The 26978-nt window shown below is 44.5% G+C and overlaps 1 protein-coding gene across 1 annotated transcript in view; it reads right to left on the reverse strand.

Moving 5' to 3' along the window:
* The window catches only part of TBC1D19 (TBC1 domain family member 19), a 314406-nt gene that overhangs the window by 269208 nt on the left and 18220 nt on the right, over positions 1–26978 (reverse strand). The window contains exon 2 of the mRNA XM_077279938.1: positions 4254–4326. Coding sequence (XP_077136053.1) covers positions 4254–4326 — 73 coding nt within the window. The remainder of the gene's footprint in view (positions 1–4253; positions 4327–26978) is intronic.

The raw sequence follows: 26978 nt of genomic DNA on the forward strand, positions 1-26978 counted from the left end.
GCTGGAAAGTTCTGAAGTTGCCATGGATCGCACCCAGGCGCAGGGCAGTGGGATACTCGGTACCGGGTCCCTCTGTATCGGTTCTGGGGATATCATGGTGGCCCGACCCGGTCCGTGGCCCTGCTAAGGGGCGCCCAATTAAAGGATGTAGTTTGTCAAGTGTTCGTGACGCCACCTGTGGTGTTCGGTCAGGGTGACCGACGCTGCTTAGGGGTCCGCTGGGGTGATGTTATGGCAGCTAGATGGAATACCTTCCCACAGGTGAAGTATGTCCCCAGGGCTTCCCAGTAAGGTAAATGATGATGGTGTAGGTCGCAGTAAATAACGAGGACACAGGGTTGCAGTCTCTTTACCTTTTACTGTAGACTTCAGCGTCCACCATCCAGAGCACTGCTAACAGGGCTGGCTGAATCCGGCCGGTCCGAAGGCACATCCAGAGTTCCCTTTGCAGGTGGAAATCAGTAGCCTTCCTACTAGCGCCTGTGTGTTGTAGTACTTCCCTGCTGAGCACCACAGGATAGTCCTCACAACTGTCGTGTATGTTTCTGATATTCTCTCTCCGTCCCCCAGATGGTATGGATAGGACGACCCGTATGACGGGGTAGGCCTGGAGCTATTTTATAGGGACCCTAGAGACGCCCCTCTCCCACAATTTGCCTCCGTTGTATTCATTAGGTATAAAGGTTGGGCAGCCAACTTGGAATTAACTGTCCTGCCGTTGTTCAAAGTAATGCGTAGAGCCAATTACTCCCTCGGTGTTCCGGCCACCGGCTACGCGGCTCAGAAGGATGTTGCCGGTCTTAAGGCAAAACTCCTCCTGGTGTTATCTCCTTGTGCTGTGATCTCGTTTCTCACTTCTCCACAATATACTTCGCTTCTTGTCCTTTCTTAGGATGCTGCCGCAATGAGGTGCAGGCGCAGCTCCGTAACGTTCTATCTATTGCTAAGTCTCTGTCAGGATCCCACCCCTGACAGGGACCTCTGTCTACAGCTCCGATGTTCCTCCTTCTCTCTCTGTCTGCCTGACAGGTCTTCTCTGGGTCTCACCCAGGCAGCTTCTCTCTAACTTCCTATCCAACCCCCAGTTTTACCCGAGTGTGAGGAGTGGCCTAATAGATTGAACCTTTTGCTCCCCCTGGTGGCCGGAGTGTGAAGTGTAGTGTGTGACTGTGATACCTGGTCAGGGGAACTCCTTTAGTACCATCAGACGTACCATCACTCCCCTCTGGTGGAAGAGCGACAATACTGCAACGACCAGGACTCTGGGGCACTGCAGCCATCAATAAGTCAGAATTTAAATATATTGGAACAAGTGTAGCGAGATCTTAAAATTGCTGTTGGGAGAAGGCACTCTTTAAATATGAGAGACCTGGAGCCGTTGCAAAAGAAGAGTTGCCCAAAATTCCAGTTTAGACGTGTAAGAAACTTGTTGATTGTTATGGGAAGCAATTGATTGCAATTATTTATTCCAAAGGGTATCTATAATATAACGCTGGGAGCGTCACTCTGTCCGAAGCCTTTATAGACTGCGCAAGCGCCGGCGCAGTCTGGACCCCACAGAGTGACGCTCCCACAGGAGATCGCAGTATGCGTAAGCACTGAATGCACACCGCGATCTCCAACGGAGAATCAGGGACGAGCCAGGAGGGTGAGTATATTTACCTGTCCCGTTCCACTGCTGCGCGCTGCTCCATCCTCCACCTCGGACCTCCTCTGCCTGCGACGTTCAGTTCAGAGGGCGCGATGACGCGCTTAATGCGCGCTGCCCTCTGACTGAACAGTCACAGGCAGAGGACCCCGGAAGACAGAGAGGCGCGCAGCAGTGGAACGGGGGACAGGTAATTGCAAGTGCCGGGGGCCTGAGCTAGCGGCAACTCTGGCACCTGACCCCCACAGCGTGCCGGTGTTCCCGCCTGCTCAGGCCCCCAGCACGCGGCGCCTAGCACAGCCGCCCGCACTCTCGGCACCGCCCCGCACAGCCGCCCGCACTCAGCACAGCCGCCCGCACTCAGCACAGCCGCCCGCACTCAGCACAGCCGCCCGCACTCAGCACAGCCGCCCGCACTCAGCACAGCCGCCCGCACTCAGCACAGCCGCCCGCACTCAGCACAGCCGCCCGCACTCAGCACAGCCGCCCGCACTCAGCACAGCCGCCCGCACTCAGCACAGCCGCCCGCACTCAGCACAGCCGCCCGCACTCAGCACAGCCGCCCGCGGGCAGTAGAGCCGGAGAGAAAAAGATGAGAGCAACATATGGTAGAATGGAAACAGGAACAGGTAGAATGGGTGCAGCACATTACAACAGAATGGGGGCACAGAATGGGAGCAGCACATGACAGAATGGGGGCGCAGGATGGGAGCACCACATGACAGAATGGGGGCACAGGATGGGAGCACCACATGACAGAATGATTGCGCACGATGGCAGCAGCACATGACAGAATGGGGGCGGCACACATGACAGGATGGGGGTGCAGGATGGGAGCACATGACTGGGTGGGGCGCAGGATGGGAGCACATGACAGAATGGGAGCAGCACATGACAGAATGGGGGCACAGGATGGGAGCAGCACATGACAGAATGGGGGCACAGGATGGGAGCAGCACATGACAGAATGGGGGCGCACACACATAACAGGATGGGGGTGTAGGATGGAGCAGCATATCGCAGGATGGGAGCGCATGACAGGATGGAGACGCAGGATGGAGCAGCACATAATAGGATGGGGGCGCAGGATGGAAAAGCACATGACAGGATGGGGATGCAGAATGGAGCAGCACATGACAGGATGGGGGCGCAGGATGGGAGCACATGACAGGATGGGGATGCAGGATGGAGCACCACATGACAGGATGGGAGCGCAAAATGGAGCAGCACATACCAGGATGGAGACCATATACCAATATAAATGCTCACCACCCGGGCGTAGAACGGGTTGAATAGCTAGTTAATAATATAATAATATTAAATTGAGGGTGCCAACAATTTAGTCCAGCCCGCTTTTGGGGTTTTGTGTGACATGATATCCAATTGTCTTTTTCTCCTCTGCTTTTATGTGTTGTTCCAGTACAAAGGAAATAAACATGTGTAGAACAAAACATGTGTAATTGCAATAATTTTCTGGAACAATTTCAAGGGTGCCAACAATATCAGTTATAACTGTATATAACACACATATCCATAACAGTGTTTCCTCAGATCAGTCTCTGTCGCCGTTCCGGATTACAATGTTATCTACTTATATCTGGTGCCATAAGACCAACTGTATTGCATCTTCTGTTTACTGCATGATATTGTCCGCATTGGGGCATGTGGAGAAGGAATGAAACAAAAGCCTTATGTGGATCACTTCATTGTGAAAATACGGTAAATAGATGGCACATTCTGCAGATCTCGGCAAACAAATAAGATTCCAAAAAATTCAATAAAGCTTCCTTCCTTACATCCCATTTGCACTTTCCTCAAACCTCAACAATCCCTACTTGTTTTAGATATAGAAAGGGTACTATCTAAGACGGTCTTTACCTCCATGTCGTAAAATAATAGAGCCACATGGGTATGTAATCACAACTGCTGTCAAGCCTACAGTACATTTTTTGGTTGCTTCATAGATACGAGATAACTTTCACACTGTGCTTTGCAGTCTTGGCCTTGGCTTGACGTATGTGCGAGGAAAGATCTCAATGCCTACCTAAAAATACTCAAAAGCTCATATTTACCCATAAAAAAAGACAAAAATAGTGTCCTCATGAGCGCACACAAAATATTCAACAAGAGATCTTTTTAAAGTGTAAATCTGACAAGATTCTGCAAAACAGAGTGTATAAAAGACCCTTGTAAAACCATGGTACCTGTTGTACCTCCTCTTTCCAGTTGCCTTCTTTGATCTTCCTGCCCTCTGGTAGTTTTATACTGATGTGCAAGAGATGTTCTTAAAGCAAGATCACATGGGCAGTTGGACACAACTCCTCGGGCCATGAAAGGCTTAAAAATCGTGTGGTCATTGGCCACGGTGTGTGGGTTGCGTTTTGATTACTTGCGACCAACAGCCCATGTATCCTCAACCACTTACTTTTTTCATCTCTGTCTTAGATCTATTCAAATACCTTTACAAGACAAGTCACAGCTGGTAGCAGACGATTATTAAGGAGACCCCCAAGAAACAAAAAGAATTTACATGTTCTGGCTTTATTTGTTGTGAGACGACGATTAGACTATTATAGTTCAAGGTCTCCACACAGTGAAACAGTACCTGATGCCTTAAAAAAATCTTTGATATCTTCTTTAAGCGTTTCAAGTTTAATATCTGGACTGAGCAGACTTCCCTGTAAAATACAAAATTGAAAAATAAATTAATGGAGCCTTCCTGATAATAACATCAGCAGATTTTAGACATTACCTGTAAAGAAAAAAATACAAGGCTGCCAAGAAATATAATGCACCATTGGTATAAAAGATCCTGAAAATCGGGACACAACAATCTAACCTGTTAATGGCTTTAATAAACTTTTGTTTAGACTCTTCTGTCCCACTCTCTGAAATATCATAAGACAATTAGAAGTTAGTCCACTGGACCAAATACTTATCACTCACATGGAATAAAGAATAGAATTAGGATACAGAGGTTTAACCGCTCTATATTACAAGTTACAAATGGGACGTCATCCTATAAAGAAATCTAAACTTGCATCCGGAATCTGTTCTTTGCACATGGTGCACTGGGTATGAATGAATGCAATGACCTTAGTGCTTTCTTATAATATAGCCTTTTAAATAATTACATGTAATATGTGTTGTTTGATACACAATATTAATTTGATTCTGCACCAAAACATGGTGGTGGCAGCATCATGGTTTGGGCCTGCTTTTCTTCAGCAGGGACAGGAAAGATGGTTAAAATTGATGGGAAGATGAATGGAGCCAGATACAGGACCATTCTTGAAATAAATCTGTTGGAATCTGCAAAAGACCTGAGACTGGGATGGAGATTTGTCTTCCAACAAGACAATGATCCCAAACATAAAGCAAAATCTACATGGAATGGTTCACGAATAAACGTATCCAGGTGTTAGAATGGCCAAGTCAAAGTCCAGACCTCAATCCAATCGAGAATCTGTGGAAAGAGCTGAAAACTGCTGTTCACAAACGATCTCCATCAAACCTCACTGAGCTCGAGCGGTTTGCCAAGGAAGAATGGGCAAGAATTTCAGTCTCTCGATGTACAAAACTGATAGAGACATACCCCAAGCGAGTTGCAGCTGTAATTGCAGCAAAAGGTGGAGCATCAAAGTATTACGTTAAAGGCGCCGAATAATATTGCACGCCCCACTTTTCAGATTTTGAATTTCCACAAAAATTTTAAATAACCAATAAATTTCGTTCAACTTCACAATTATGTTCCACTTGTTGATTTTTCACCAAAAATTTACATTTGGTATCTTTATGTTTGAAGCATGATATGTGGGATAAGGTTGAAAAGTTCCAGGGGGCCAAATACTTTCGCAAGGCACTGTATATCCCATCCCCTCCCACCCCTTGATGGTGGCATTATAACAGTTTTATTAATGCTATTCAATTCACCTTTCAGTGGTTTTAATGTTATGGCTGACTAGCTTATAATTGACTATCATGGCAATCAATGTAATGTCACTTTATAAGACCCAGATGTTTGTGCATTATGCTTTTGCGTGGGTTCCTTCCAAATAAAACCAATGCACTCACAACCTTTCCTACAGCTCTATTACGTCTAAAAGGCATAGAAAATACTGTGTCATTAAACAAATAGCGTAATGAAATGGAAACTGGCTAACAAGGTAAGAGATGTCACAGATTACAGTCAGAAATTACCGATATAGAATGAGGGTTGTCGTTAACGGTTATTTTTAGGATGGAAAAATGAGCTGAAAGCTTGATCTCTGGAAAACATGAAAATAAAAAGGACATTGCTGATTTATAAAGAGAAGGAAAAAAAAGCAAAGCAAACTCAAGAGAGGCCAATTTTTAATTTTGCATCTAAATTTCGATAAGTGAAATTTATAATATATAGTACAGACCAAAAGTTTGGACACACCTTCTCATTTAAAGATTTTTCTGTATTTTCATGACTATGACAATTGTAAATTCACACTGAAGGCATCAAAACTATGAATTAACACAAGTGGAATTATATGACTGCTTTGCACACTCTTGGCATTCTCTTGATGAGCTTCAAGAGGTAGTCACCGGAAATGGTCTTCCAACAATCTTGAAGGAGTTCCCAGAGATGCTTAGCACTTGTTGGCCCTTTTGCCTTCACTCTGTGGTCCAGCTCACCCTAAACCATCTCAATTGGGTTCAGGTCTGGTGACTGTGGAGGCCAGGTCATCTGGCGTAGCACCCCATCACTCTCCTTCTTGATCAAATAGCCCTTACACAGCCTGGAGGTGTGTTTGGGGTCATTGTACTGTTGAAAAATAAATGATGGTCCAACTAAGCGCAAACTGGATGGAATAGCATGCCGCTGCAAGATGCTGTGGTAGCCATGCTGGTTCAGTATGCCTTCAATTTTGAATAAATCCCCAACTGTCACCAGCAAAGCACCCCCACACCATCACACCTCCTCCTCCATGCTTCACGGTGGGAACCAGGCATGTAGAGTCCATTCATTCACCTTTTCTGCGTCGCACAAAGACACGGTGGTTAGAACCAAAGATCTCAAATTTGGACTCATCAGACCAAAGCACAGATTTTCACTGGTCTACTGTCCATTCCTTATGTTCTTTAGCCCAAACAAGTCCCTTCTGCTTGTTGCCTGTCCTTAGCAGTGGTTTCCTAGCAGCTATTTTACCATGAAGGCCTGCTGCACAAAGTCTCCTCTCAACAGTTGTTGTAGAGATGTGTCTGCTGCTAGAACTCTGTGTGGCATTGACCTGGTCTCTAATCTGAGCTGCTGTTAACCTGCGATTTCTGAGGCTGGTGACTCGGATAAACTTATCCTCAGAAGCAGAGGTGACTCTTGGTCTTCCTTTCCTGGGGCGGTCCCTCATGTGAGCCAGTTTCTTTGTAGCGCTTGATGGTTTTTGCAACTGCACTTGGGGACACTTTCAAAGTTTTCCCAATTTTTCAGACTGACTGACCTTCATTTCTTAAAGTAATGAGGGCCACTCGTTTTCCTTTACTTAGCTGCTTTTTTCTTGCCATAATACAAATTCTAACTGTCTATTCAGTAGGACTATCAGCTGTTTATCCAACAGACTTCTGCACAACACAACTGATGGTCCCAACCCCATTTATTAGGCAAGAAATCCCACTTATTAAACCTGACAGGGCACACCTGTGAAGTGAAAACTATTTCCGGTGACTACCTCTTGAAGCCCATCAAGAGAATGCCAAGAGTGTGCAAAGCAGTCATCAGGCTACTTTGAAGAACCTAGAATATAAGACATATTTTCAGTTGTTTCACACTTTTTTGTTAAGTATAGAATTCCAAATGTGTTAATTCATAGTTGATGCCTCCAGTGTGAATTTACAATTTTCATAGTCATGAAAATAGAGAAAAATCTTTAAATGAGAAGATGTGTCCAAACTTTTGGTCTGTACTGTATATATATATCACGACTACATCATGGCAAAAAATCCGATTGGATGCAACTTTTTGCAACTTGCTTGCCGCGGTCAGTTACTAAGGCTCTATTTACCTGCAATGTAGCAGCGGCACATAGTGATCTGTGTCATGCTTAAAGTTATTATTATTATTTATTTACCCTCTATACCAGAGTATAAGCTGAGTTATCTAATTGTACCTCAAAAACCGGGAAAACTTATTGACTCAAGTATACGCCGAGGGGGGAGATGCAGCAGCTACTGGGTCCACGAGTCTCCCCTCTCCCCGCGAATCTCCCCTTCGGTCCGCGAGTCTCCCATGGGGGTGTTTCTTACCCACTTCTTCACAGCAGTGGCGGAGCAGCGCCATCCTGTCATGTACCGAGTCCCAGAGGTAGCAGAGCGCCGGTAACGTATGGAGCAGCAGTCATGGAGGCAAGCGGTAGCCGCACGGCTGGTGGAAGTGGCGGGCAGCCTGTATTTTCGCTTCGCACACTTCACTTACGAATATTCGTGACATCACCGGAAATGAAGAGTTCGACACTGAAAATACAGGCTGCCCGCAACCTCCACCTTCCGTACAGCTATCGCTTGCTCCATACGTTACCGACACGCCTCTACCTCTGAGACACAATACATGCCAGGATCGTGCTGCTCCGCCGCCGCTGCTGTGAAGGAGAGGGTAAGAAACACCCCCGGGGAAGAGAGACGGACCGGAGAGACAGACCGGTGGGGGTGACTCGAGCATAAGTCAAGAGGGGCACTTTCAGCCTAAAAAAAATGGGCTGAAAATCTCGGCTTATACTCGAGTATATAAAGTATATAGCACCATTGATTCCATGGTGCTGTATATGAGAAGGGGTTACATACAAATTACAGATCTCACTTACAGTAAACAAACTAACAAATACAGACTGATACAGAGGGGAGAGGACTCAGCCCTTGTGGGCTTACATTCTACAGGATGGTGGGGAAAGAGACAGTAGGTTCGGGGGTTGTAGCAGCTCCGGTGTTGGTGAGGCGGTAGCTCCGGTAGTGGTGAGGAGGCAGCAGGGTCAGTGCAGGCTGTAGGCTTTCCTGAAGAGGTGGATTATCAGGTTCCGTCTGAAGGATCCGAATGTGATTGATAGTTGGACATGTTGGGGCAAAGAATTCCAGAGGATAGGGATATTCGGGAGAAGTTTTGGAGGCGGTTGGGTGAGGAGTGAATAAGTGTGGAGGAGAGAAGGAGATCTTGGGAGGACTGGTGATTATATGAGGGAAGATATCAGAAGATTAGTTCAGAGATATATGGAGGAGACAGGTTATAGATAGCCTTGTAGGTTAGTATTGGTAATTTGAACTGGATACACTGAGGGAATTGGAGCCAGTGAAGAGATTTGCAGAGGGGAGAAGCGGAGGAGTAGCGAGGGGAGAGATGAATTAGTCGGGCAGCAAAATTAAGGATGGACTGGAGAGGTGCGAGGGTGTATAGCAGGGAGGCCACAGAAAATGATGTTGCAGTAATCGAGGCGGGAGATGAGGAGGTCATGCACAAGCATTTTAGTAGACTGAGGGTTGAGGAAAGGACAGATTCTGGAAATATCTTTGAGCTGGAGGCGTAGTCCCAGCGTAAAAGATCCAAATATGTGTTGGATACCCTGCATGCATGTTTTCAGCTTATACAAAACTAACAGAGTTTCTACATGAAGGAAAAAACGCAGTGTGCACTATTTTCTTCTGTATATTGGATGAGACACACCTGTTCAATTCTATGGGTGAGCAAATAGAAAGAAAAACGCTCAAAAAGTTCATCAGTATTGTATACTATTTTTATGGATACATTGCAGCTATTAAAGGGATTGTCCACCACTAGGACAACCCCTTCTTAAAATGTTACGCCCTGATAACATAATAAAGTCTATACTCAGTTCCCGTGCCGACACCGTCGTCACTCGGCGGTCCCAGGGCTGTGATGCGGTGTTGTGACACGTGATGCCCGATTCCCAAACAGCGCTGAGGTCACCTCCCCCCGCCTTTGGACAAACTGATCATGAAGAGGAAGCCAGGGCTACAGCTGAAGTAGATGCAGAATCCAAGATAGGTGGTGCTGAGAGGGTTAATAGGACCAATATATGGGTCCAGGGTTTTATTTTAGGAATGATTAGATGAGATGGGCAGAACTTGTCACTCCCACCCACCAATCCAGTAAAAAGGGCAGCTGAACTGTTCATTAATTGTGTAGAAGTAGAGGTGCGAACACCTCTGGTATTTGGGTCTGTGGATGCAAAGTGGAGGAACTGTATGTTGTTGAGACTCTGCAAGAGGTCAGAGTACTGGACTTAGAATATTGAGCAGCTGAACCGCTCTGTTTCTCATACTGCTGTATAGACTCTTTGTGTTGTTATTACTATCTGTTTGAAGATTATGGAGTTAATAAACTTTCCTGCTTGGACACCTCCAGTCAGCCAAAGTGAAGTCAGCCATGTGAGGCAAATAGTACGGAAAAGCTTAAAGAAAATGATGCTGGAGAAGGATGTTGAGGCTTTCCTGATGGTCTTACAAAGTGTGGCAAACAGGGAGAAACTGCCCCAGAGCAATGGGCACAGGGCCTAGCTCCATACCTTACTGGGAAGCCGCAGAAACTGTACTATGATTTTGCAATATGATGCACAAAGGCACTATGAAGCACTATGATGCAATATGATACACAACGGCACTCAATATGATGCTTGGAGGCACTATGATGCCATATGATGCACAGCGGCACTGTGATGCAATATGAGACACTATGATGCAATATGAAGCACAGGGGCACTCAATATGATGCATAGAGGCACTCCATATGATGTATAGAGACACTATGATGCAGTTAGATGCACAAAGGCACTATGAAGCAGTATGATGCAATATGATGCACAAAGGCACTCAATATGATGCATGGAGGCACTATGATGCCATATGATGCACAGAGGCACCATGATGCAATATGAAGCACCATGATGCAATATGAAGCATAGAGGCACTCAATATGATGCATAGATGCACTATGATGCAATATGATGCACAGAGGCACACAACATGATGCATAGAGGTACTATGATGCAATATGATGCACAGAGGCACTCAATATGATGCATAGAGGCCCTATGATGCAAACTGATGTACAGAGTGACTAGGCCATGCTTGAAGGTGCCAAACAAGAGACCAGGCTCACACTTTCAAGCAAGACAGCAATCTCTCAGAGTTCCAGATAAATCTCCACTCTGAATAGTACATCTCATTTGTCAGACTAACCACACTCTAAGGAGCTAATTAATGACTCGCAGGTGGAGGGCAGTCTTCATGGAGACAATGTGATGCATGAACACCCTAACCTCTGGTTGGAGTAGTTAGGTTGCAAAGAAAAGTTCAACACTTGTTTATTGAACCAAAAAATGGAAAGCATGCTCCACAAAAGTCACTTTGAAGCCCAATTATAAGGCTCTGTGCAGACATGACATGCAACTAACTGAAGTCAAATCATGAGATGTAGCCTGGACATATGGCCTTACTATAGCCTATAGATCCAAAGCCTAGCTGCGTATATGTGAAACACACCTCAGCACATGGGTTCCAGGCCCAGCTTTGGCACAAAGGCATGATACTAGCATCAGCCCAGAGGCCTAGGCCATCAATGCAACATTCCACCATGCACTCACCTGTGCCTGCTCCATACGTGCTAGAAAACAGGGACAGCTAGGAACGCCGAGAGCCCACCATGGAGGGAAGCGGCGTCCCATCAGGAATGCTGCATTACAGCCAATGATTTCCTCTCCTCTGCCCCACTTCCGCGTTCAACCATGGAACGCACACCAACCTTACTCTGACGTCACCGGAAGCGCAACGGACTCCTCCACCACGCGACATAGCTGTGTTTTGCCGGCCGGCGTCCGAGCCGAGAGCCCCCCATTGGGATAAAGCGGCTCTACCCAGAAGCCCGTCCGCTCGACTGGTCTCTGGGGCTGAGGGACTCCCCACCGGGGAGTTTCCACCCTGTGCTGCTTGACAGGGGGAAGGATTGGACATGCCGCACGATCCCCCCAGGCTGGCTGTTGGCTGAGGAACCTCTCAAAAGGAGTCAGCCACAGTCCATCTGACCAGGGAAGGGAAGGCTGAAGACGTCCACAGGCTATCTTCGCTCTAGGGGCAACCTCTCATACAACCGTCCACTGTAAGGACAGGAAAAACACTGGAGGGTGGAGTTGGGAGGACCCTTTTAACCTTTCTGTGATCCTGTCCCGCTATAAGTAAAGGAAGGACTACCTCCATGGTGCTGTCCGGAGTGATGTAATGGAAAACACTATGGGAGACCCATTTCCTAATATTGGGAACATTGTTTTCAGGAGGCCCTCCTGTACATCTCTTCAAAGGGGTATTGGGGTGCGTCCACATTTTGGGCAGCTCTGACACTCACTTCATAGGCAACAACATGATAGGAGACCCACTGTTTAATAATGGGAACAGCACAGCATAGCCGGCTGATAGATCTCTAAGAATAGTGAGGCACTACTGCTGGCCCTTTGAGAATAGTAAAGGACGCCTGATGGCCCTATAAAAATAGGCTTTGTGACTTTCAGAGTCTCTCCTTCATAAATTAAACATGATGTGTCTGATGATGTGTCACACACCACATGGCCAGATAAGGTTGTAAAATATTAAAATGACATTTCCCAGTGAATGCATTTCTCTTGGTTGAAAGCAACGCTAAAGATGAAAAACGCATCAAAAATGCTACTTGCGAACATAGCCCAAGGTGTGGAGGAGCATTTTTGTTTTTGGTTATTTATTTTGCCTTATATACAAGTCATTACCCTGGAAACACCAAGGTTAATTACCGGTAGCCGGTTTTTCCAGAACCCATAACAGCACACCTGAGAGAGGGGATCTGCCCAGTCAGGACAGGAACCCTACTGAAAATAAAAGGGCTGTACCTCTCCATTGCTTCAGTTGGTTTACAGAGCATGAGAGGCCCCCTGGTTAGTACACATGGCAACACCATCACCACATTATATCAATTAAAAAACACCGAAAATTATAGTGCACACCGAAGGGGTGTTAATGTGGGGGAATATAAGGGTGCTGTCATGGGTTCCGGAAAAACCAGCTACCGGTAAGTAACCTTGGTGTTATCCCTTCCCCCATGACAGCACACCTTTGGTAGAATGAAACACCTTAGCGAGGGACCACAGCTTGTAGCACGTTTCCACCAAAGGTTAGGTCAGCAGAGGAGGATAGATCCAGCCGGTAGTGTTTGAAAAAAGTTGAGGGTGAGGACCAGGTAGTGGACTTACAAATTTTATCAATTTATACCTCAGCTTTTTCTACCCAGGAGGTAGCCACGGCTCTGGTGGAGTGAGCCTTGATGCCTTCAGGAACCGGAGTGCCACTCGCAGAGTAGGATAAACTAATGCTCTCTCTGATCCATCTGGCAATGGTACTTTTAGCTACCTTGCACCCTCTTCTGCTACCCTGAAAGGCTACGAATAGTTTGGTCTTTCCTCCACTGACTGGTCATGGACAAGTATTGTAACATGGACCTCCTTACGTCTAACGTATGGAACTTTTGTTCCCCAAGATTTCTAGGATTATTACAAAATGATGGTAAAGTAATCTTCTGACATCTATGGAATTTAAGGACTTCCTTGGGGAGATAAGCCAGATCTGGTCTTAGAACTATTCTGTCTTCGAAAATTTGGGTATATGGAGGGCATATAGACAGGGCCTGTAAATCACCCACCCTACGGGCCGATGTTAAGGCTATCAGTGGCACTGTTTTAAGAGTGAGTAATTTTGGTGACAACTCCTGTAAAGGCTCAAAGGGGTCTCTAGTTAAGGCCTCTAAGACTAGATTCAGATCCCAGGTAGGGATTTTGGGGATAATGACCAGCCCACCTATTTGATGCTAGGTTGCAGTTATAGAAGGCTCTTAAGGCTGAAACTTGAACCTTAAGGGTGCTAGTTGCTAACCCGAGTTGCAACCCTGCTTGCAGAAATTCTAGGATGGGTCCCACTGGAGCTACATCCCCCAACGGTTCACCCAGGAAGTCAAGAAACTTCTTCCATGTTCTACCGTAGATTCTAGATGTTATAGGTTTTCTGCTTTTCAATAGGGTGGAGACTAACCCTGGTGAGAATCCCTGATGACTCAGTAATGCCCTCTCAAATTCCAGGCTGCCAGATGGAAGCCCTTCACCTGAGAGTGGCTCACTGGCCCCTGGGTCAGCAGGTCCGGAACTTCTGGCATAATCCAATGGTCTGTTATTGACATCTGCCTTAGAAAGGAGAACCATTGCCTTCTCGGCCAAAATGTAGCTATGAGAATTATTCTTGCTCGATCCTCTCTGATCTTCCGGACTACTGTTGGAATCATCACTATCGGGGGGGGGGGGGGGGGGGTTGGGGGTACACGTAGGCCAGAGAGAACCTCCAGGGTATTAGTAGGGCATCTACTGAAAATGGATGTTCCCTTGGATTTAGGGAGCAGAACTTCCTGACTTTTTTGTTGTGTGAGGTTTGTAAACAGGTCTACTTCTGGTTTGCCCCAGGCTTGTAATATTTGCTGGAAAATTTGGGGGTTTAAGGACCATTCCCCCTGTCTCAAGCCCCTGCGACTCAGGAAGTGTGCTTGTGTGTTTTTGACGCCCCTTATGTGTAGTGCTGTGAGTGATGACAGGTGTTGTTCTGCTAACTGAAACAGTAAATTTGACACCTCCATGAGACCCCGGGACCTCGTCCCCCCCGGTGGTTGATATAAGCCACCACTGCTCGATTGTCTGTCATAACCCGAGTATGGCGGCCCTGAAGCAAGGGGAGAAAATATCTCAAAGCCTTTTCCACTGCCCATAGTTCTTTGTAGTTTGAACCGTGATTCCTTTCTAGCAAGGACCAGGCTCCTTGTACTGAGTGGGATCTCAGGTGTGCTCCCCAACCTATACCGCTTGCGTCGGTCATGATGATGTCCTCAACTGATTTCTGCCACTGGACCCCCATTGTCAGATATTCCTTCACAGTCCACCAGATTAGGGAATCTCTTACGCCCAAAGAAAGATATAAATTTCCTTCTAAATGCCCTTTTAATAGTTTCTGCGCTGACAGAACATTCCACTGCAGCTGTCTTAGGTCAAATTGTGCCCACTAGGGTTGAGCGACTTTTCCTTTTTTGAGGTCGAGTCGGGTTTCACGAAACCCGACTTTCTCAAAAGTCGAGTCGAGTGAAATCGGCCGATCTTCTTGAAAAGTCGGGGTCGGGGATCGGCTGAAACACGAAACCCAATGCAAGGTAATGGAAAATCTATATATTTTTATATTTACTTCAGCGCGATATATGTGAAAAGCCTTTAATTCAATTGCCGGCTTTTCATTTCTCCTGCCTAAACCCGACATGATATGAGACATGGTTTACATACAGTAAACCATCTCATATCCCCCTTTTTTTGCATATTCCACACTACTAATGTTAGTAGTGTGTATGTGCAAAATTTCGGCGCTGTAGCTATTAAATTTAAGGGTTAAATCGTGGAAAAAATTAGCGTGGGCTCCCGCGCAATTTTCTCGGCCAGAGTGGTAAAGCCAGTGACTGAGGGCAGATATTAATAGCAGCGTGGGAACTTTTCCAAGGCTGCAGTTCATGAGGACATCCAGCAGAGGGCGCATCACCGCGACTGAAGGTAACTATAGGTCATTGACCTACATTTCCTTCATTCCCCGGGGTTTACAGGCACGAGCACAGCTGCATTAGCAGAGCTCCTGCCTGTAAAATATTTTAACCCTTTCAGATGGATTTACATCGTGGGACGTTACAGATCTACGGATGGTATGTATATTGTTGGTTTATTATGTTTCCTTTGTTACAGAGCGAGGGTCTTCAGGTGGATTGAGGGAACAATAAAATATTACAACAACCTGTGTGTTTATTTCATTAAAATACTTTGCAATATTGTGTGTGTGTTTTTTTTTAACCATTTCATACAATTGGATTAATAATGGATAGGTGTCAATTGACGCTTCTCCATTATTAATCTGGCTTACAATAGCAAGGTGACATTAACCTTTCATTACCCCATATCCCACTGCTACACGGGAGTGGGAAGAGAGTGGCCAAGTGCCAGAATAGGCGCATCTTCCAGATGTGCCTTTTCTCGGGTGGCTGGGGGCAGGTGTTTGTAGTCAGGGGGGGCCCAATAACCATGGACCCTCTCTAGGCTATTAATATCTGCCCTCAGTCACTGGCTTTACCACTCTGGCGGAGAAAATTGTGCGGGAGCCCACGCCAATTTTTTCCGCAATTTAACCCTTAAATTTAATAGCTACAGCGCCGAAATTTTGCACATACACACTACTAACATTAGTAGTGTGGAATATGCAAAAAAAAAGGGGGATATGACATGGTTTACTGTATGTAAACCATGTCTCATATCATGTCGGGTTTAGGCAGGAGAAATGAAAAGCCGGCAATTGAATTACCGGCTTTTCACATATATCGCGCTGAAGTATATATATATATATATATATATATATATATATATATCTCGAAACCCAACTTTGGAGCGAAGATCGCCGACGGCCGACCCGATCCCACAGTGAGATTGGGTCGGGTTTCACGAAACCCGACTTTCCCAAAAGTCGGCGACTTTTGAAATAGACCGATCTGTTTCGCTCAACCCTAGTGCCCACCCTACAGCCAGTATGCATGACATTAATGAGCCTAGTAGGGACATTGCTTTTCTTAGGGTCATTGCTGGCTGATGTATTGCTATACAAGGCAGGTTCATTATCTTGGCTACCTTGTTCTCTGGCAGGAGGCAGAGCGGACGCTCGGAGTCCAGTATTAACCCTAGGAAGGATTGCACTTTTACTGGTGCTAATCTTGATTTGGGGGTATTTATTATCCATCCCAGCTCTATTAGAGTTGAGTTTACTTCTGTTACTTGGTGGGTGCAGTGGGTCTTTGACCTCCCTACCACAAGGAAATCGTCCAGGTATGGGACAATCACTACGTCCTGGGAACGAAGGTATGACATTACCTCTACCATCACTTTGGTGAAGACCCTGGGAGCTGTAGGCAGACCGAATGGAAGGGCTGTATATTGGTAATGTTTGATCACACCTTGAATATAGTGTGCTACCCTCAAGTATTTGCGATACTCCTGATGCATTGGGACATGGTAATACGCATCTTTTAAGTCTATTACTGCCATGAAGCAGTGCTGGAACAGGATTTTTGTAGTCGTGTTGATAGACTCCATCTTGAAGCAGCAATTTTCTACCGATTCATTGAGCTTCAGGTTGACTATAGTTCCCCAGGAACCATCCGGTTTTTGTATCTATAAGAGGGGGGAGTAAAATCCCCTTCCTTCCTCCTGAATCGGGACTTCCTGAAAAACATTTTTGTGAACAAGTCCCAAGACATCTGTCTCCAGAGCCGATTGTTCCTGTTGGGACTTCCTTTGGGGTGTCATAGTGAAATTTTGCTTGGGTGGACAGGTTAATTTTATCTTTAGACCGTCTTTGATTATATTTAAAACCCAGGTACTGGGGGAGATGTTTATCCAGGCCGGAAAAAAAAAAAAAAAAAAAAGAGAGCCTTCCCCCAACCTCTGATGTAATGTCATTGGGGGGATTTTTTTGATGTAGAGGGTCCCTTGAACATGTAGCCCGACCCTCTTTTATTGTTAAAATCCCAATTTCTCCTATCTCCCAGTGGGGCGACATCTATTAAATCTTCTTCTCTGAAAGAAAGATTTCTTGGGATCTCTAGAGAAACTGGGAAAGGCATTCTTTTTGCCCCTTGCATGTTCTAAGATTTTTTCTAATTTTTTGCCAAAAAGGAATTGACCGTCACACGGGATGGAGCACAGTTTATGTTTGGACGGTAAATCCCCCGTACAAACTTTGAGCCATAGGGCTCTTCTTGCCACATTGGACAAGCCCACTGCTCTAGCTGTTAATCTTCCAGAATCTGCTGAGGAATCTGCCAAAAAAGCTGCTGCTCCTTGCACTAAGGTCATATTCGCAAGGATATCGTCTCTAGGTACTTTAACCCTCAACTGATCCTCTATCTGTTGTAGCCAGATCATAAGAGCGCGGGCAGTACACGTTCCAGCTATTGCTGGTTTCAATCCCCTTGCCGAGGCTTCCCAAGATGTGTCTCAAAAAGCCATCTGCTTTTTTATCAAGCGGGTCTTTTAGTACGCTCGAATCCTCTAATGGAAGGGGCGATTTTTTTAAAGACTTGGCCACGGCGCCATCAATATTAGGGATTTTCTCCCAAGTTTCGGAGTCTCTCCTCAAAGGGGTACCTCCTCTTTGATGAAGAAGGTAAAGTACCCATTCTCTCAGGCCTTTTCCATTCTTCATCAATGTCTTTACTTTTGCATTGTCCGAGAACGTGCATTTCCTTTTTTCCTCCAACCCACCGAACATGACATCTTCTAGTGACCTAGGCTCTTTTTCTTCCTTTAGGCCCATTGCAGCCCTGACTGCTTTAACTAGTCTCTTTACATCCTCAGTTGGGAAACATGGTCGACCCCCTGTGTCACTGTCCGAGGAAGATTTCGAGGATTGGGGAGAAGAGGAAGAGGTAGAGGGAAATCGGGATCTTTTACAAACTTCCTGTCCTGGAGAGGCCTCAGAGTCCATAGGCACCTTACGGCTTCTTTTCCTCTGTTTTTTTAAGGAGTCTCATTTCTGCCTGTATTATGGCCTTAAGGCTAGTGGTAAAATTAGGGGTTTCTTCCTGTATAGTCTTATTAATGCAGTTAGCGCAGAGATCCTTCTGCCACTGAACTGCAAGCAGGTCTTTACAAAGGGCACATTCTTTGTTCTTTGATTTACCGCTAGACTTCCTCGATCAAGCAGAAAAAAATGGACCCTGTTACCATAAGGGTGACATTCACGTAGATCACTCACCACCTCTGACAGTCACGAGTACCAGTTTCGGAGGCTGGAAAGATGCATGTATAGCGTCCCTTGTGGATGCTGAAGAGTGTTGCCGGACAGGACGACAGCTGCTCTTACCACTCGATCAGCTACTTATCCTGGAATGCTGGTGGCTTGGCAAGGCATCTGGTGAGAGCTCCTGCTGATGTGGCAACAGCTGCTGCTGCTCACGCTGCCCCACTTCCATGATGAAGTTCTGGGCATGAGTGCATCTTATGTGGTCATGCCCCTCCTCTCCTGTGCCGCGCAGCCAGAGTCATTTTTTGCCGGCCAGCATTTTCTTCATGGGCACCTCCATCTTGGATCCAGCGCCCACTCCCAACGTCACGCGGGCATGCCTACTCCCAGCGTGCCTCGCGCGTGACGTCAGTCGCGCGACTCGGAAGCGGCTGCCCATCCTGGAGCTCCCGGATGCCGGCAGAGGGTGGAGGGCGGCACGGCAGCTACGGAGGAGCCTGGACACCCGACCGTGCTGCTCGGACGCTAAGCCCCGGAGGACCCACGGACAGCGCTTCCAGCACCCGAGGACCAGTGCACAGGCCCTGCCTGTTCTTCCACGCCAGGACGGGAGTGGGTAAGTAGAGAAGAAAAATCTTCCGCCATGTTCAGCACAAGGGTCCCTGTCAGGACAGGAAACCCAACTGAAGCGACGGAGAGGTACCGCCCTTTTATTTTCAGTAGGGTTCCTGTCCTGACTGGGTGGATCCCCTCTCTCAAGTGTGCCATCATGGGGGAAGGGAAAAGGATGTTCCTTAACATATTTCCCAGGAAAATCCATTTTGGTTTCGTTTTTGCATGCTTTATTGTATTGTATACTGTATTGTACTGTTATACTGTATTATACTGTATTATACTGTATTTATTGTATTGTATACTGTATTGTCTGTAAAAGTGGCGTAAGACGACATTGTTCACAGCAGTGACCAGGGAGTCAGAAATGCTTCCAGGGGTCTTACCATGCTGTTCCCATGTAATTTGAGCACTGTTCCCATCAATTTCCGCAATTTCTAGTCCCTCTGCAAACCGCCGGGGGGGGGGGGATGGGGGGCACCGGAAAAATGTTCGAGTTTCCCATAGACTTACATTGGGCTTGTTGCTCGGGTCAAGCATCTGAGTTTTCCAATTTGCTCGACTCGAGCAACGAGCATCCAAGCATTTTAGTGCTCGCCCGTCACTAATACTTACTAATCAATTAAACCATTGCTGTGCAGAACCACCCATATGTTCTATTTTCAGTGGCAAGTAAAAGTTTGGGCACCCTAGTCAAAATTACTGTTATTGTGAACAGTTAAGCAAGCTGAAGAGAAAATGATCTTTAAAAGGGCTAAAGTTAAAGATGGCACATTTCCTTTGTATTTTAGGCAAAAAAAAAAAAGTCATTTTTTACATTTTAAAAATTACAAAAAAAATGGAAAATGGGCAAATGCAAAGTTTGGGCACTTTGGGAGATTTGTCGGCTCAGATAACTTTGACCAAGGTTTACGACCTTAATTAGCCTGTTATGGTTTGCTCACGGTCATCTTTAGAAAAGGCCAGGTGATGCAAATTTCCCAATTTTATAAAAACCCAGCCTCCTTTGGAAATTGTTCTTATATTCATTGAGAATTATATGTTACTTTTCAAAGGAGGTGTACTCATTTATGCTGAACACAAGACATATGTATGTATATTAGCAATTAGAAAAATGGGTCATTCCATATCAAGTGATCCAAATATGAATATTTTTTTTACCTGACGTCTTTAGATTTTTTTTATTTTTTGGTTTTAAGAAGTACAACTTTAGTTAATTACAAATTAAAAGTTTAGAATTTTTTTCTTCATCAGTTAATTTTTTACAGATTTTTAAAGTTTTAAAAAAGCGCAGATTTTGGCCTGGTATGGCTTTACATTTTTTATCATATCTCGGGCTAGAATTAAGATATAGAGGTGGGAGAGGCATCATTTTTCTCAGAACGGTACTGGCTTTCATTTGATATGTCACAAGACTATGTTTCTTTATATTTTGTTTTGGTGAAATCAAATTAAACATTTTGATGCGCAATTCTGAAAAAAACGTATGTTTTAAAATTGTGAAAACATGCATGTGTGTTACTTGTGTCCTTGTTTATATCTGTACAGGGATTCAACTTGGGACCTATCAAATTTGTATTTTTTTTTAAGCCTTGAATCATCTGATTTTATGTTTGTGTGAGTTTCTTCCCTTTTTCTTTTCAAATTACAACTTATTGCATTCAACATTTATATGTAACAATAAAGAAACGCAAAAAACAAATACCAAAGTGCCAGAATAAATACATCTTAATCATCATAACACAACTTGCTCAGCATTTTCAACCTGAATTCATTGAACAAGCCAAAAGAAAAAACTTGATCATATCCTCAAGTGTGATTTTCTAAATACAGTCTGATCCTAATTATATGTTAAAAACAAGATTAAAAGAACCAATATTTCTACCACCTATTTATACATGGAACAATTTTTTTTCTACTATATCACTAAACATGTCATTTCTGAAGTGTTTAAGAAGAATAGTCCAGTAGTTAAATCCTCGTTCTATAAAATATGAACTAATCAAACAATTAATAGTAGGTTTTTACACTGGCCTTCTATCATCAATGTGTCCTTTCTAGTGGATGAAATGTGATCTTGTCCATAAGTGCTCACTAGCAATGGCCGTTTCCTTCTGTGTCAGAGTATGTGCGGCTGTCATGGTGTTCGGCTCCACCTGAGTTATATCTGATTTTTGTTCACTTTTACACTGTCTGATTTTCTTGGATACACAAAGGACGGCGCTGGACCAGAAGGTGCAGAAAAGTCACTTCTACGTCTTCATTTTCACAATCTTTGGAGAGTCCAGTAGCCACCAGCGCCGATCATATTCACAGGTCACGTAACCAGTTGTGTCATCCATGGCCGATCTTGTGCCGCTTTCTACCACGTCATGGACGTCACTGTCTTTATTTCCACTACATGGGATGACAGTCCGGTATTGCTGAGTCCCTGTGATGGGTTCTGCTTCCTGTAACCGAGGTTTTCACAATCTCTCCTCTTCGTAGTCCTGGTTTGTACAATACATGAACTGGATGTTAAGAATATTTTTCTCCCTCCATTTGAGGAGTTGCATCGGTGATAAGATTTGGTGTGAACATGGCCTGTGGAGGCTGGAGCTGCTGACCTGTCATCTGCTCTGCAGTCACCATCTACCCCTGCTCATTCTCAGCCCTAACAAAGCTTCTCCTCTGTCCTCTCCTGCTTCTAAGCTCTAACATAATAAAATAATACAGGAATATCTAACAATCATGGATTATTTGGGAAATATGGACCCCACGCTTCTACACCACAGGCTGAACAGACCTGAAATCAAGATTTTTGAACTGACACTGTAATAGTTTTATTTTTTAAAATATGATCCCATCATGATCCCAGCTTGTATTTTGGTGCAGAAGTGGCTAGGAGCATAACAGGTACATGTGCAGTTTTTGAAATTTTTAAATTAAACGTTTTTTTCAGAAATGCGTTTTAAAGTTTTGCGCCTGTGATCACATAGGTAAAATATTATTAAAGATACTCTTGTGACATATCTGGTGAAAGCCTGTACAGTTCTGAGTAGAATGGTGTTTATTTTGTTTCTCTATCTCTTTTCTAGCCTGAGTTATGGGGAGAAATGTAAAGGCAGGCAACACCGAAATTCGCACTTTTTCCGAACTTTGAAAATCAATAAAAAATAAAAAAAAAATATCTAGAATTTTTTTTTCTTCACATTTTGCATTCTCTGACACACTATTACCAAATAACAAAATCTCAAAAGAATTAAAAATATAGTGGTAAAAATCATCGGTTCACTTGACATGGAATGACCCAAATTCTGACCTTTGCAAAAGAACAGTTTTTGGTCTGTGTCGCCATTTTCTGAGGTCCGTATTGAGAGCTTGTCTCTCGTCTGGTGAGCTGACATTTTAATTAATACCACTTTGAGTTACACAGGACATTTTGGTCTCTGCTCCTTCATTTAAAGAGCGACCAAAAAATGGCAATTCAAGAGGTTCAAATATTTTTCTCTCTACAGCATTTATAGTACGGGTTAATCTGTTTTTTATTTTTCATAGATAGCACTTTTCTGGATGCGGCAATACTAAATTTAAACCCTTAGTGACGGAGCCATATTTTTGAAATCTGACCAGTGTCACTTTATGTGGTAATAACTCTGCAACGCTTCAACAAATCACAGTGATTTTGAGATTGTTTTTTCGTGACGCATTGTACTTTATGATAATCGTAAATTTAGGTCAATATGTTTTGTGTTTATATATAAAAAATATCAAAAATTTGAGAAAAATATTAAAAAATTAGCAATTTTCTAAATCTGAATGATTATCCCTTTAATCCAGATGGTCATACTACAGCAAACCATTAATAAATAACATTTCCCACATGTCGGCTTTACATCGGCACCATTTGTAAAATGTTATTTTATTTTGTTAGCATTTTAGGAGGTTTAAAATTGTAGCAGCAATTTTTCATTTTTTTCAAGGAAATTTACAACATTTATTTTTTTAGGGACTTATCCATGTTTGAAGTGACTTTAGGGGTCCCATATACTGGAAAACCCCCAAACGTGATACCATTTTAAAAACAGCACCCCTAGACATATTGAAAACTGCTGTCAGGTAGTTTATTAACCCTTCAAGTGCTTTACAGGAATTAATGCAAAGTGGTATGACAGAAATGAAAATGTGTATTTTTACCACCTAAATGCCTCTAACTTCTGAACAGATTACTAGAGCTGTCAGACTCTAAGGCCGCTATTTGGTCGTGAATTGCCATCGCAAACATCAGGACCACAAAATCATGATCTGAGGGCACCAGTTTGGATAAAGAGGAAGCCCCCACACTCTGTTAACCATTTATACTGATGTAGTCACTATTGACAGCAGCATCTAAGGGGTTAAACAGATTTGGATGGTGCAAACACTGATCGTGGCTGATACAGCAAGTTGTCAGCTATAGTGGACAGCTGACAGCTGCTGGATTGTCACCTGTATGGGGAGGCTATTCTCTTATATCTCAGGTCAGTTAAAAGACGTATTGGCGGTCATTAAGGGGATAAATTACATTTTAACTGAAAATGGGGGAAGATCAATCTTTTATATACTTCTTTAAATTTTCCCCTTAGTTTTTAGTTCCCTTCGGGTACTTGAACCTGCAGTCATTTGATTGCTTGTTCTATTTTCAGCATGTGACGGTATGGAGAGTGTACAGTGAAAATCATAGTTGTCTATAAAGCACAGCCTGTGGCTGCTACAGCGATGGTCTGTAGGTTGATGCATTGCAATGTCCTCGGTATGTAGGGAAAGGTTGTCCCCTGCACCACAAAATGTTCAATCAAAGGATCTTCTCTGGTAAATTTATTTAGCCAGAGGCTCTACTTGGATAGTGATGAACAGAAGGGAAAGGTGACAACCTTGTCGATCTTCTTACTGAGTACCGTTATTCCCCTAGAACTAAGACAAGCAATGAATCTTGGCAAGTCAAAACACTACTAACAAAAGCAAAACAGTCATCAATGCAGCAATCCATTAGCCAAGTGTAAAACTATCAGATTACTGCCAAGCACTCTGCCTTCCTACCTTTAAATGGGAAAAAGATTAAGAATTATCTCTAAAACAGCAAAGGTTACACGCTAGTAATACAGTTTATATATTAAAAGGTACCCAATCATCACAGATCAGCTACGGTAGTAGATCCCAGAATCCACTTCCAGGTTGTGCTCAACAGAGGACAGCCTTTCCAGTGTTGTATGACATCAGTGATGTGTGTAAAGGGAACTTTCAGACCGCATTTGTCTACGCATTTGCCATAACAGAAAGTGGGCTGGATTAGCTACTGAAATGAGCCAGTCAACCAGCCTCCTTCAAACACAGCAAGATCTGCTGGACCTGTGACACATGTAGACATCATGGCACTTTGAAATCTAATAACTTGTATGACTTGCCATTTTAGGCATAGTTAAAGGGTTACAAGTAACGATGAGCAAGTGTGCTCGAATAACGTGTTTTCCGAGTATATTGGGCATGCTCGAATATTATGTTCGAGTCCCTGCGGCTGCATGCTTTGTGGCTATTAGATAGCTGCAACACATACAGGGATTGCCTAACAAACAGACAATCCCCGCATGTGTGTTGTCTAAAAGCCGCAAAACATGCAGTTGCAGGGATTCTAACATATTATCCGAGCACTCTCAAGATACACGGATAACACATGAGCGTGCTCTGATAACACATTATCCAAGCACATTCGCTCATCACTAGTTACAAGTTATAGTACAGAAGAGAAAATGGCACTCACCAACACTGCTGAATAAATATTCCTTAATCTATTAGAAAAACAAACAAGACGGTACGCAGGGAGATGGTGCAGGATGACGGACGTTTCCCGCAGTCAGGGCGCTACTATGGGCCCAAATCATCCATTGTTTGTTTTTCTAATTATCTAAGGCTAAGTATACATTAGCGTTTGTGCGCAGTATATCATCTGCATTCGCATGCCAAAACATGCAGACACATGCTTAGGCCGGCGTCACACTGGCGAGTTTTACGGACGTAAGAGCGCAGAAACTACGTCCGTAAAACTCGCATAACATACGGCACAATTATTCTCAATGGGGCTGCTCCTATTAGCCGTATATTACGGTTCAGTATTATACGGCTTTCTACGGCCGTACAAAATCGCAGCATGCTGCGTTTGTCAGCGTACTGCGCAAAAAAATCGCCAATGAAAGTCTATGGGGGCGAGAAAAATACGGATTCCACACGGACCTGCAGTGTGACTTGCGAGAAATACGCAGCGCTGTTAGTGAAAAGTCGGTAATTCAATTGCCGGCTTTTCATTTCTCCTGCACAAACCCGACAGGATATGAGACATGGTTTACATACAGTAAACCATCTCATATCCCCCTTTTTTTTGCATATTCCACACTACTAATGTTAGTAGTGTGTATGTGCAAAATTTCAGCGCTGTAGCTGCTAAAATAAAGGGTTAAATGGCGGAAAAAATTGGCGTGGGCTCCCGCGCAATTTTCTCCGCCAGAGCGGTAAAGCCAGTGACTGACGGCAGATATTAATAGCCAGGAGAGGGTCCATGGTTATTGGCCCCCCCGTGGCTAAAAACATCTGCCCCCAGCCACCCCAGAAAAGGCACATCTGGAAGATGCGCCTATTCTGGCACTTGGCCACTCTCTTCCCACTCCCTGTAGCGGTGGGATATGGGGTAATGAAGGGTTAATGCCACCTTGCTATTGGAAGGTGACATTAAGCCAGATTAATGATGGAGAGGCGTCAATTATGACACCTATCCATTATTAATCCAATTGTAGGAAAGGGTTAAAAAACACACACACATGATTGAAAAGTATTTTAATGAAATAAACACAGCGGTTGTTGTAATAATTTATTGTTCTCTCAAATCCATTTGCAGTCCCTCGCTTGGCAACATAATAAACGCACAAGATACATACCTTCTGCTGTCAGATCAGGTCCCACGATGTAATCCATCTGAAGGGGTTAACTAATATTACAAGCAGGAGCCCTGCAAATGCAGCTGTGCTCCGTGCTTGTAATTCCCCTGCGAATGAATGAAATGTAGGTCATTGACCTACATTTCATTCATTCGCGGTGATGCGCCCCCTGGTGGATGTCCTCATATGACCTGGAGCGTGGGAAAAAGTTCCCAGGCTGCAGTTCATGAGAACATCCACCAGAGGGCGCATCACCGCGAATGAATGAAATGTAGGTCAATGACCTACATTTCATTCATTCGCAGGGGAATTACAAGCACGGAGCACAGCTGCATTTGCAGGGCTCCTGCTTGTAATATTAGTTAACCCCTTCAGATGGATTACATCGTGGGACCTGATCTGACAGCAGAAGGTATGTATCTTGTGCGTTTATTATGTTGCCAAGCGAGGGACTGCAAATGGATTTGAGAGAACAATAAATTATTACAACAACCGCTGTGTTTATTTCATTAAAATACTTTTCAATCATGTGTGTGTGTGTTTTTTAACCCTTTCCTACAATTGGATTAATAATGGATAGGTGTCATAATTGACGCCTCTCCATCATTAATCTGGCTTAATGTCACCTTCCAATAGCAAGGTGGCATTAACCCTTCATTACCCCATATCCCACCGCTACAGGGAGTGGGAAGAGAGTGGCCAAGTGCCAGAATAGGCGCATCTTCCAGATGTGCCTTTTCTGGGGTGGCTGGGGGCAGATGTTTTTAGCCACGGGGGGGCCAATAACCATGGACCCTCTCCTGGCTATTAATATCTGCCCTCAGTCACTGGCTTTACCGCTCTGGCGGAGAAAATTGCGCGGGAGCCCACGCCAATTTTTTCCGCCATTTAACCCTTTATTTTAGCAGCTACAGCGCTGAAAT

This window comes from Ranitomeya variabilis, chromosome 1, assembly GCF_051348905.1.
Source record: "Ranitomeya variabilis isolate aRanVar5 chromosome 1, aRanVar5.hap1, whole genome shotgun sequence".
Taxonomy (NCBI): Eukaryota; Metazoa; Chordata; class Amphibia; order Anura; family Dendrobatidae; genus Ranitomeya; species Ranitomeya variabilis.